Genomic DNA, 13167 nt, shown 5'->3' on the forward strand with positions numbered 1-13167 from the left:
ATGAGATCCTTGCTGGGTACAGTAATCTAGGTTGTAGGTTATTCTCTTTCATTACCTTAAGTATGTCCTGCCATTCCCTTCTGGCCTGGAGGGTTTCTATTGATCGATCAGCTGTTATCCTTATGGGAATCCCTTTGTGTGTTATTTGTTGTTTCTCCCTTGTTGCTTTTAATATTTGTTTTTGTGTTTGATCTTTGTTAATTTGATTAATATGTGTCTTGGGGTGTTTCACCTTGGGTTTATCCTGTTTGGGACTCTCTGGGTTTCTTGGACTTGGGTGGCTATTTCCTTCCCCATTTTAGGGAAGTTTTCAGCTATTATCTCCTCGAGTATTTTTCTCATGGCCTTTCTTTTTGTCTTCTTCTTCTGGAACTCCTATGATTCGAATGTTGGGCTTAGTGTTTCACGATTGACCCAGAGGTCCTGAGGTTTGTCCTCAATTTTTTTTTTTTTTTGATATCTTTTTCTTTTTTCCTCTCTGCTTCATTTATTTCCACCATTTATCTTCTACCTCACTTATCCTATCTTCTGTCTCCATTATTCTACTCTTGGTTCCCTCCAGAGTGTTTTTGATCTCATTAATTGCATTATTCATTTTTAATTGACTCCTCCAGAGTGTTTTTGATCTCCATTAATTGCAGTTATTCATTTTTAATTGACTCTTTTTTATTTCTTCTAGGTCCTTATTAAACATTTCTTGCATCTTCTCAATCTTTGTCTCCAGGCTATTTATCTGTAACTCCATTTTGTTTTCAATATTTTGGATCATTTTTATTATCATTATTCTAAATTCTTTTTTAGGTAGATTCCGTATCTCCTCCTCTTTTGTTTGACTTGGTGGGCATTTTTCATGTTCATTTACCTGTTGGGTATTTCTCTGCCTTTTCATCTTGTTTAGATTGCTGTGTCTGGAGTGGGCTTTCTGTATTCTGGTGGTCTGTGGTTCCTTTTTATTGTGGAGGTTTCACCCAGTGGGTGGGGTTGGACAATTGGCTTGTCAAGGTTTCCTGGTTAGGGAAGCTTGCATCGGTGTTCTGGTGCATGGAACTGGATTTTTTCTCTCTGGAGTGCAATGGAGTGTCCAGTAATGAGTTTCGAGATGGGTCTCTGTGTTAGGTGTGACTTTGGGCAGCCTGTATGTTGACGCTCAGGGCTATGTTCTTGCGTTGCTGGGGAATTTGTGTGGTATGTCTTGCTCTGGAACTTATTGGCTCTTGGGTGGTGGTTGGTTTCAGTGTAGGTATGGAGGCTTTTGGATGGTCTCTTTTTACTTAATGTTCCGTGTAGTCAGGAGTTTTCTGGTGTTCTCAGGTTTTGGGCTTAAGTCTCCTGCCTCTGGATTTCAGTTCTATTCATCCAGTAGTCTCAAGACTTCTCCAGCACTGATAATAAAACTTCTAGGTTAATGGTGAAAAGATTCTCCACCGTGAGGGACATCCAGAGAGGTCCACAGAGTTACATGAAGAAGAGGAGAGGGAGGAGGGAGATAGAGATGAGCAGGAGGAGAAAAAGGGGGACTCAAGAGGAGAGAAACAGATCTACGCAGTTCTCTGTTCCCAAAGTGTTCTCTGTAGCCCAGACACCCACAGAGATTCACAGAATTGGATTGGGAAGAGAAGGGGAAAGGAGGAAATAGAGGTGTTCTGAGATAGAAAACGGAGAGTCAAAAGTGGGAGAGAGTAATCAACACACTCCTGAGTAAAAATGGGTACTGAATATTGGATTCTTAAATGTCCAAAATTTATATCAAATACTGAAAAACAAAGATTAAAAATCTAGAGTAGAGGTTAGACTCTTAAAAATACAATATTAAAAACAAAAACACAAAAAATTTTAGAAATATATATGAAGTGTGTTTAAAAATAGGGCTTCTCCTTTTTTTTTTGCAAGGTTATAGTGAAATGCAATTGAAAATTAAGGAGTCATAGAGGAATCATAGAGGACTTTCAAAGAAAATAGGAGAAAAAAAAATAACAGGAAAAAAATTTTTTTTCCTAATTAAAAAAATAGTAAAAATATATGAAAATGAAAATGAAAGTTAAGGAGTAATGGGGGAATAATAGGGAATTTTAAAAGAAAATAAAAGAGAAAAAAGAAGAAAAATTTTTTTTAATTAAAAAAAAAGGTAAAAATATATCTAGGAATTTTTCTGGAGCTGTTGCGGTCAGTGTGGGTTCGGTTCAGTTTCAGATAGCTCCTCGTTCCAGTTTACACTTCTCGATATCTATAGGCCCCTTCCGGTGTAGTCGGTGTTACCTACAGGGATTTTAATCTGTTGCACCTCCTGAAGCGGTTCCCTTTGTTTATTTGGCTTCTGTTCGCTGGTCTCTTCAGTGTCTAATTTCCGCCCTGACACGGGCGGGCGGAGGTGGTCTCTTGTTTAGGTTCGCTAGTTCAGTCCTGCTGGGAGGGAGGGGCACTGCAGACAGATATCGCTGTGTGTGGGTAGGACTCACAGTGTTCCGGCCACACTGGGTTTGCCGCCGCTCACGGGTGTGTGCTCTCCCCATCTACACTGCTCAGGCTCCCAGCTGCTCTATATGGAGCGGTTCCTGCGTTGTGTGCAGTTCCAGTTTTCGGGTACTACACAAAAGCGCAGATTCGGGTGGGCCTGCGTTTTGTGCCTTCCCCGGTGGGAGCAGCTCAGGCAGCCAGGAGCTTGATGGGCGCACTCTCCCCAGGTGCGGTGCGCCTTCTCCCCTCCGCGGTCCCAGCCTCAGTTTCCACGCACCAGTCCGGTGCCTGCGACTTGTGTCTATTCTCGAGAGCTGGCCTCTAGCTGCAACCCTCCCGGTGGATCTAGACCATCCAGAATCTCAGGAAGTCTTTGGTTAGAAACTGGAGGCCTTTTGCAGTTTGGTAGGGGGTGCCGTCTCTGGGGCCGAGTTTGCCCGTTTCCCCTCCCCCCTCTCTCCTGCCTCCGGTGGGGATGGGCTGGTCCGCCGCTGTCTAGCTCTTCTCTGGAGTTGCTCAGTCCCTTTGTTCTGCGAATGGCCGGCAGGTTAATTTTCTCTCTCTCTCTTGCTAATCCACAGTTTAAGTTGCTATCTCAAGTTAGTACCCTCTGATTGCCCTCAGGGCATTCGGGCCCTGTCCTTACCCTAAGCAATGCCGCCTGCTCCTCTCCATTCAGCCCTCACTTGCTGGTGGCAGATGTGGGCGTCTGGGGTACTTTTTTGCTTGGAGTTGCTTTTAGGCATGTAATCTGTGAGTTTTATTTATTTTTCCTCCAGTTAGGTTGCCCTTCGAGATTCGTAACTTCCCCCAGACCTGCCCTGAGAGGGTTTCCTGGTGTTTGGAAACTTCCTCTATTAAGACTCCCTTCCCGGGACGGGTCTCCATCCCTAGCTCTTTTGTCTCTCTTTTTATCTTTTATATTTTGTCCTACCTCCTTTCGAAGACAATGGGCTGCTTTTCTGGGCACCTGATATCTTCTGCTAGTGATCAGAAGTTGTTTTGTGAAGTTTGCTCAGCATTCAAATGTTCTTTCGATGAATTTGTAGGGGAGAAAGTGGTCTCCCCGTCCTAATCCTCTGCCATCTTGGCTCCTCCTCTATTTTTATTATTTATTTTTTTAAATTTTTTATTCCCTCTGGAGAAGAGAATGGGAAACCACTTCAGTATTCTTGCCTTGAGAACCCCATGAACAGCATGAAAAGGCAAAAAGAGAGGACACTGAAAGATGAACTCCCCAGGTCGATAGGTGCCCAATATGCTACTGGTGATCAGTGGAGAAATAACTCCAGAAAGAATGAAGGGATGCAGCCAAAGTAAAAACAACACCCAGTTGTGGATGGGACTGGTGATAGAAGTAAGGTTCGATGCTGTAAAGAGCAATATTGCATAGGAACCTGGAATGTTACATCCATGAATCAAGGCAAATTGGAAGTGGTCAAATAGGAGATGGCAAGAGTGAACATCGACATTCTAGGAATCAGCTAACTAAGATGGACTGAAATGGATGAATTTAACTCAGATGACCATTATATCTACTACTGTGGGCAGGAATCCCTTAGAGGAAATGGAGTAGCCATCATGGTCAACAAAAGAGTCCAAAATGCAGTACTTGGATGCAATCTCAAAAATGACAGAATCATCTCTGGCCGTTTCCAAGGCAAACCATTCAATATCACAGTAATCCAAGTCTATGCCCTGACCAGTAATGCTGAAGAAGCTGAAGTTGAACAGTTCTATGAAGACCCACAAGACCTTCTAGAACTAACACCCAAAAAAGATGTCCTTTTCATTATAGGGGACTGGAATGCAAAAGTAGGAAGTCAAGAAACACCTGGATTAACAGGCAAATTTGGCCTGGCAGTACAGAATGAAGCAGGGCAAAGGCTATTAGAGTTCTGCCAAGAGAACGCACTGGTCATAGCAAACACCCTCTTCCAACAACACAAGAGAAGACTCTACACGTGGACATCACCAGATGGTCAACACTGAAATCAGATTGATTATATTCTTTGCAGCCAAAGAGGAGAAGCTCTATACAGTCAGCAAAAACAAGACTGGGAGCTGACTCTGGCTCAGATCAAGAACTCCTTATTGCCAAATTCAGACTGAAATTGAAGAAAGTGGAGAAAACCACTACCCCATTCAGGTATGACCTAAATCAAATCCCTTATGACTATACAGTGGAAGTGAGAAATAGATTTAAGGGATTAGATCTGATAGACAGAGTGCCTGAGAAACTATGGATGCAGGTTCGTGACATTGTACAGGAGACAGGAATCAAGACCATCCCCAAGGAAAAGAAATGCAAAAAAGAAAAATGGCTGTCTGAGGAGGTCTTACAAATAGCTGTGAAAAGAAGGGAAGCAAAAAGCAAAGGTGAAAAGAAAAGATATACCTATTTGAATGCAGAGTTCCAAAGAATAGCAAGGAGAGATAAGAAAGCCTTCTTCAGTAATCAATGCAAAGAAATAGAGGAAAACAATAGAACGGGAAAGACTAGAGATCTCTTCAAAAAAATTAGAGATACCAAGGGAACATTTCATGCAAAGATGGGCTCAATAAAGGACAGAAATGGTGGGGACCTAACTGAAGCAGAAGATCATCTGCATATCTGAGGTTGTTGATATTTCTCCTGGCAGTCTTGATTCCAGCTTGTGATTCATCCCACCTGGCATTTAGCATGATGTACCCTGCATGTAAGTTAAGTAAGCAGGGTGATAATATACAGCCTTGATATACTTCTTTCCCAATTTTGAATCAGTCCATTTTTCCATGTCTAGTTCTAATCTGCTGTTAATCCTATCCAATGAATTTTTTTATTTCATATATTATAGTCTTCATTTCTAAAAGTTCTATTTAATTTTTAAAAATATTTTTCTTTTCTCTATTATGTTCACATTTTCCTTTCAATTCTTGAACATACTGAGCATAGTAATAAAAACTCTTTTAACGTCTTTGGTGGCTAATTTCATCACCGATGCCATTTCTGGGCCTGTTTCTCTTCATTAATTTTTCTCCTTCTTATGGGTCATATTTTTCTGCTTATTTGCATGTCTAGTAATTTTTCTGAACACTGGGCATTGCAGTTTTACATTGCTGAATGCTGATTTTTTTTTTATATTCCTTTAAAGATGTTATACTTCATTCTAGCAGGCAATTAAGTTATAGATCAGTTTCACACTTACAAAGCTTTGTCTTGAAGCTTTGCTAGAGCAGGTTTAGAGTAACTTTTACTCCAGACATAGTTTATTCTTCTTACTAAATTGTCACCCCTTTTGTGTCTCTGCTGAATGCCCCAGGTATTTAGTGAGGACTCTTCACTCTGTCAGATTGAAACTTGAACATGTCCTAGTTCTGTTGAACTCTGAGAAATGTCCAGTTTACAATTCCCTAGTTTGCTATTCTTTGCACAGCCTCAGGGAGTTCTACCCTCTGCATGCAGTGCTTAATAGCCAGCAAAGAACTCAGAAATCTCTGTGTAGGTTTCTGGAGCCCTTTTTCTGCATAACTTTCTCTTCTCCATTACTCTGCCCTGTGAACTCCAGCTGACTCAACTTCCCAAACTTGATTTCTCTATCCTTAACTCAGAGAGACCATCATGCTCTGATTTCCTATTCTGGTTCAAAAACTGCCTTCTTCAGACAGAAAACCAGAGCTCATTTCATTTGTTTCCTTTCTCTGAAGGACAAGAGTCCTGCATTGCCTGTTGTTGCATGTCAGAAAACAGTTGCCTTGTGTAATTTGCCCTATTTTCTAATTGTTTATGATGGAAGGGTGCATCTGATCCTACTTATTCCATCATAGCAGTATCATTTTTATCAGAAATTAAATTTTTTAAGAATTGGCTTATTTGACTATACTTACGTATAAGTAAAATTCTTGATCTAAGGTTAAAAGCTATAATCTCATAATGTTTTTTGTACTTTAGATTCATAAACTTCAGTTTTTTAAAAAATTTTAAGCTTAGCTTTAGATAATTTTATAGGCTTTTATGTCACTGTTAAAACTTCAACAACTGTTAGATGAAATTATAATCTGTTGGACTGACAAAATACCTATTTAAATTTGAATGGTATATTGAGCCAGGTTTCTTAATTTTATGATCTTCATGTAGAAAATATCGATAGAGCCTTCCAAAACAGGCAAACTTATTTTGCTATTATTTTTGTTCTTAAGGTTTAATCCAGTCTTCCTGTGGTGTAGTTGGTAAAGAACCCACCTGCCAATGCAGGAGACATGGGTTCAGTCCCTGGGGTGGGAAGATCCCCTGGAGGAGGAAAGGGCAACCCATTCCAGTATTCTTGCCTGGAGAATCCCATGGGCAGAGGAGCCTCGCGGGCTACAGTCCATTGGTTCACAAAGTCAGTCACGACTGAGAACACTCTTCCTTCCTTCCTTCCTATTATAATTGTATTCTAGTTAATTTTTGTTGTTGTTGTTAAAGCATTATACAGAGAGAATTACCCAGCTGGCCCAGAGTAAATATTTACACATGCTTAGATGGAAGAGATTTTGCCATCACAGTAAGATCATGGAGCAACTTTATCCTTTTTACAAGGTAGGAAGCCCATGAACAGAATCTATGGGCTATTTTCTATAATGAAACAAAATGGCCATTAAGCTTGTCAATGCTATTATTTAGTATAGTCATCATGCCTGTACATTATATCTCTAGACTTATTCATGCTACATAAACTGTGTACCCTTTGGCCAACATCTCCCCTTTTCCCCTAAGCCCCAGCCCCTGGTTACCACTGTTCTATTCTCTGCTTCTCTGAGTTTGACTTTTTTTTTTTTTTTTTTAGATTCCACATAAAAGGGTATTTGTCCTTTTCTCTGTCTGGCTTATTCCATATAGCATAATGTCCTATAGATTTATTTGTGTTATTACAAATACTAGGATTCCCCTCCTCTTCATGGCTGAATAATATTCCATTATATGTATTTTTACCACATTTTCTTTATCCATTCATCCATCAACAGACCCTTAGGTTTTCATATCTTGACTATTATGAATAATGCTGAAATGGAATGTTGAAATATAGATATTGCTTTAAAATACTGATTTTGTTTTCTTTGAATATATACCCAAAAATGGGATTGCTGGATCATATGGTAGTTCTGTTTTTTTTAATTTTTATTTTTAATTGGAGGATAATTGCTTTACAATATTGTGTTGGTTTCTGCCATACAACAATAATCAGATATAAGTATACATACATCCCCTCCCTCAGGAGCCTCCCTCCCAGGCCCTCATCTCACTCCTCTAGGTCATCCCAGAGCACCAGACTGAGTTCCCTGTGTTATAACAGCAACTTCCTACTTGCTATCTGTTTTAAACATGGCAATGTATGTTTCAGTGCTAATATCTCATCCCACCTTCTCCTTCCCCCGCTGTGTCCACAAATCCATTCTCTACATTTTTGTCTTTATTCCTGCCCTGCAAATAGTTTCATCAGTACCATTTTTCTAGATTCCGTATATAAATATATGCATTAATATGCAATATTTGTTTTTCTCTTTCAGATTTAGTTCACACCGTATAACAGATTTTAAGTTTGTCCTCCTCAGTTAAACTGACTCAAATTTGTTCCTTTTTTAATTGGCTGAGCAATATTCCATTGTATATATGTACCACAACTTCTTTATCCATTCATCTGTTGATGCACATCTAGGTTGCTTCCATGTCCTGGCTGTTGTAAATAGTGCTGCAGTGAACATTGGGGTATATGTGTCTCTTTCAATTATGGTTTTCTCAGGATATATGCCTAGTAGTGGGATTGCTGGGTCATATGGTAGTTTTATTCCTTATTTTTAAAGGAATCTCCATACTTTTCTCCATAGTGGCTCTTATAAGTATGGTAGTTCTATTTTTAATTTTTTGAGAAATTTCTATACTGTTTTCATATTATCATTATATGCACCAGTTTACATCTCCACAAAAAATATATCTTGTCACTGTTTTAAGTGGTGGTTAAAGACAGGAAAGGAACTAATGGATGCCCTTACTTGCCATTTCTCCCTGTGGCAGAAGATAACAGTACTGTTTTTAAAAATGAGATTTGAGGGTGGCTTTATATTATAGAAAATTTATTTTTCTTCATAGGCTATAGCTAAAAAATCTAAGAAGCCAACTCCAGTTACTAAATTTCCTTATGCACTGACTCTTTGCTAGGGTCACTTTCCTTCAAAGTTGTGAGAATATGACTGATCGCTGTCCTTATCAGTCAAATTCAAAATATGGAAGAGTTTTAATATTACAAGAGCTTCTTATTTGGCTCCCAAACAGTAATACACTATACTTGGAAGCAAATGACAGAAAGAATAAGGCTTGCAAATCAGCAACTTCTGTCTTGGTATCTCTCTTAAACAGAAACAAGTTGTCTACATTATGCAGGAATACAACGACGCTCTTCAGAGAGCTGATCGATTGTCTGTTGCCCGAGAAAACTTCCTTATGGGAAAAAAGAACCCTCCTAACTTAGTGACACAGGAAGACCTGACTATTTACACAAATTGGTTAGTGTGTCACCTACACTCACTCAGGATTATTCACCACTATGTGCAGGTACGTGAAACAGGTATATGGTGACACATTGCCTCCCCAGGACGGTCAGGACATTGTTTTCTTCACACCTGTCACCTAATTTGGGGTTGTCAGTTTCTGTATTCCATCTGCCTTACAAACGACAGGAAAATAATGGGTCACTAGCTTTTTTCTTTGAGACCTTTGAAACTATTTTTCTTTGGAATCTTGCTGTAATGAAATCACTCCATTTAGCTTTCCCAAAGATGTCTCTGTTACACTACTTTGTATTCACTCTATGATTTCTTGTTTTCAGCCTCTTGTTCTGGATTTATGCTCTCTAATGTAGATCCACTTTTTTTATTCAGCAACCTCTAGTGAGGGTCTAACTTATGCCAGGGACATATCCTGGGCCATGTGGGGGTATTTAATCTTTGCTGATGGTGAGGGACAGGGAGGCCTGGCATGCTGTAACCCATGGGTTCGCAAAGAGTGGGACGCGACTTGGTGACTGAACAGCAGCAGCAAAATGTGAGTCACAGGATGATAGGAAAAAGGGCAAGCAAATAGTTAACTTAAATACAATGTGATGAGTATAATCACAGAGTAAAGAGAGTCACAGAGGAGAGGCCCTACTGCAAGATACAGGCATCAGAAAGGAGCGATGTGACCACATTCTGTTTTAGAAAGATTACTGTTTTGCCACCTAATTTTTTCTTACTCCACTGCACCTCATCTTAGCGATACCACCAACCATGACTCCTGGCCATCATCCTGACATCATTCCTTCCCCAATCAGTCACTGTGAGGTCTACCTCTGAATCATCTCTCCCCTGTTACATGGCATAGTAATGATCTGCTCCTAAGTCCTGGTCCCCCACTAAACTCTGAACTCTTTGAATTTGGTCCATGTCTTACTTATTTTTGTATTTCTAGCACCTCACACGATGCCCTGCTCTTTATGGGTCATTGATCAAGGTAGGCCTGCCTGGATGTTAAGGTCACTTAGAATTGGTAACAACACAAGGTCCCTAACTCCAGATTTAGCCCCTCATGATTGAGCAGATTACTAAGGCCCACCTCCACCTCCTTCCTCCCTTAACAAACCAAAGGGTTGCTCCTGAAACAAAGTCTGGAAGCTTCTTTGAGAACTGAATTGACACGTGGCCCCTTTGTTGTCCCCTTCTGAAGGCCCTCCAGTATTTACCCATCTCCAAAGCTCTGAGTGTAGCTGTTGATGAAGTCCCTGTGGTTGGTCAGGAAAATGAAAAGGTTCCTGTTGATGACACTGACCCTGACATCCAGGGTTCTGCATCTCCAGACTCTATGAATACCAGTGTTTCAGGTAAGAAGTCTTCTTTCCCCTTGGGAAATGTGGAGAAAAGATTGTGATTTTGCACGTGTGCAAAATCTGATCTTGCTTGAAATTTTTCTATGTACCAAAAAATTATATCTTAAAAAAAAAAAAAATTGGCCATGCCACAGGGGTCCAGCCTCGGCAGGATCCAGGGGATACCCTCAGGATGAACGGCGTCGGCGAGAGAGAGAGAGAGAAGACACGTGAGACCAGCCTTGATAGGGCCAAGTCTGCGAGGGAGAGAGAGAGAGAGAGTGACCAGACGGGGGTATTTGCAGGGTCTGGCAGAGTCTGGCAATGCTTTATTTTTTTACTATGGCTTTTATACCCTAAATTAGTACATTTCTAAGGGGAAGATAGTTTAACATTACATCAGCTTGTTCTTCACGAAACCAGGGTGTTTTCTGCATACTTCTTTGTTTATGAGGGTCTTGTACATTATCTTCTGACCTTGGGGCCTATTAACATTTTATGCAAGCCAGGTGAATGTAAACCTATTTTCTGTTTCTATGGTGACCTTAACTGAAAGGTAGCAGTCTCATAGGGCAACAGTACAGAGTAGAAGTATAACCTTGTTAACATAAAAATTAATCCTTCTGCAGAAGTTGTCAGTTGTGTTTATCTAAGAAGTTTACCCACACAGACTCTGCGGCTTCAGTGAGGCAGCCTCTGCCTAGCACTCCTGGCTGACAGTTAGCAACCATCTCATTGTTACCACACTAGGGCTAAGCTCTTATTTTTCTAGCTCTATAACTATATTAACAATGTTTTCTATAACACAACCTTAGCACATTAAGAGCAAAAACACAGCAAGCAAATGTTAACCCAATAGCTACTTTTAGAATAATTTTTCTTGTGTTTTCTAATAGGGCTTCCTCACCCCCCAAAGGGCTCTATGTCTCTTAGGACCTTTATATGATCAGGTTCTTTATGTTATTTTATGATTAGGGTATTATAAGCAATCATGCATATTAGTACCAAGGGCATAAATGCATTTGCCAAACTAAAATACCAGCAAAGGAGTTTAAATTAAAACACTCCTTTCACCATGGATAATCTCATAAAATACCACCACCTGGGAAACTTATTGATTAAAGTTCTAAATTGATTCTTATTTGGGAAGAGATCAGGGAAGGCCTTCTGCCTGTGTCACAGAAATTAGGGAGTAGTCTATTGAGGCAGGCATCAGAAAGACAGATATCATCTTTAAGGTGAGCACCAGGGGCAGCTTTTCGGAATCCCTGAAAACCTGATGTGCCTTGCCTGTCAGGCTTTCTCCTCGTGACCTTGTCATGGGTGGAATCTCGTGAGCTGGCCTTTTCAAAACCCCTGAAAACCTGATCCGCCTTGCCTGTCAGGTTTTCTCCCTCATGGCCTTGTCATGGGTAGGGTCTCGTGTGTTGGCTCCCGGCACCATGCCATGCAGTCTATAGGATCTTAGTTCCCTGATCAGGAATCAAACCTGGGCCCCAGTGGTGAAAGCACCAGATCCTAACCACTGGACTGCCAGGGAATTCTCAAAAGTTTTATCTTCTTAATTAACAAGTCTAATATTTTCTGGTGGAAAAAAATAACAAACACTTCTCTTAGAAATTATCATTTCCATCTTTATAGCTAGACAATTAAGAGGGGGAAAAAGCAATAAACTTGAAGTTGGGAGTACTGGGCTCTAGGCCTATTCTGTTGTGGCCTCACTGTGAGCCTACATGTTTAAGTCATTTCATCTCCATGGGCCTCAATTTACTCATCTCCAAAATAAACCTTTTAGATTAAGTGATCGCTAAGGTCACCTTCATTTTTTTCCCCAGGGTTGAAAACTTTTCATTTCTATTTTTTTTAACACCAAAAAATTTTGTATTGGGGTATAGCCAATTAACAATGTTGTGATGGTTTCAGGTGAACAGTGAAGAGACTTGGCCATACATATACATGTATCCATTCTCCCCTCAATCCCCCTCCCATCCAGGCTGTCACATAACATCGAGCAGAGTCCCTTCATTTTCTATTTTACATGATCTTTAAAGACTTCCCTTATCTGAATCAATTTAATAGTCTTCTTACCCTTACCTTATGTTACAGATGACTTAGAAATCTGATCAGGTTTTTACTCTGAGTGATGAATTTACCAGTTGCACCTGGAGAGGCAGCCAACCCAGTTGTGGGGAATCAGAGAAGGTATATCAAATGGGAAGTCCAATCTGGGTGCTTAGTGATGAGTAAGAGTAAGCCAGGTGAAAGGAGGTGAAGGTTCTCAGCTTCTCCTGATTTGTTTGTTAACTTGTAAGTCATATTCTTTGTCTACCCCAAAGGACTACAGGTAGTTCTGTTCTCACTAAGTCATTCCCCAAAGGGTCTGTTGGATTTCTCCTGCAGGCTACAAGAAGGGGGAGTCCTGGCTACCTCCCCCAGAAAACCAGCACCAGGAGTTTGGCAGATAGGCCTAGCTGAGTGTGTGCAGTCTACAAACTGTGGCAGAGAAGGCTGGGCATGGAGCAGAGTGGCCCTCACCATCCATGGAAGAGGCCCTGACTTCAGTTTTCTCAAAGGACTCTCCTTTTTCCCTCTGAGACTGGTATTCATTGGTGTTAATGCTCTTGATTTTGGATATTTTCAGGGCCAATGAGAACAGAAACTGCTTTCGTTCTGCCCCAACACACAACAGAAACAGAAGAACTGAAACCTCAGCTGAGGCTGCTGCTCTCCCATTTCCATATCTCATATGACGTGGAAGAGCTGAGGGACGCTTCTAAGGAGACAGAACTTTTTGCCTTGGTACTTCATGGATTCTTTCTTAATGCAAATATAGGTGTTCATGAAAGAAAATACT

At 40.6% G+C, this 13167-nt stretch overlaps 1 protein-coding gene across 1 annotated transcript in view; it reads left to right on the forward strand.

Annotated features, from left to right (window-relative positions):
- Nucleotides 1–13167, forward strand: part of LOC122422664 — a 185318-nt gene that overhangs the window by 37048 nt on the left and 135103 nt on the right. Inside the window, exons 6-9 of the mRNA XM_043439187.1 lie at nucleotides 6902–7015; nucleotides 8831–9025; nucleotides 10175–10328; nucleotides 12955–13112. Of these exons, the coding sequence (XP_043295122.1) occupies nucleotides 6902–7015; nucleotides 8831–9025; nucleotides 10175–10328; nucleotides 12955–13112 (621 nt within the window). The remainder of the gene's footprint in view (nucleotides 1–6901; nucleotides 7016–8830; nucleotides 9026–10174; nucleotides 10329–12954; nucleotides 13113–13167) is intronic.

The sequence above is a fragment of the Cervus canadensis genome, chromosome 20 (assembly GCF_019320065.1).
Source record: "Cervus canadensis isolate Bull #8, Minnesota chromosome 20, ASM1932006v1, whole genome shotgun sequence".
Lineage (NCBI taxonomy): Eukaryota > Metazoa > Chordata > Mammalia > Artiodactyla > Cervidae > Cervus > Cervus canadensis.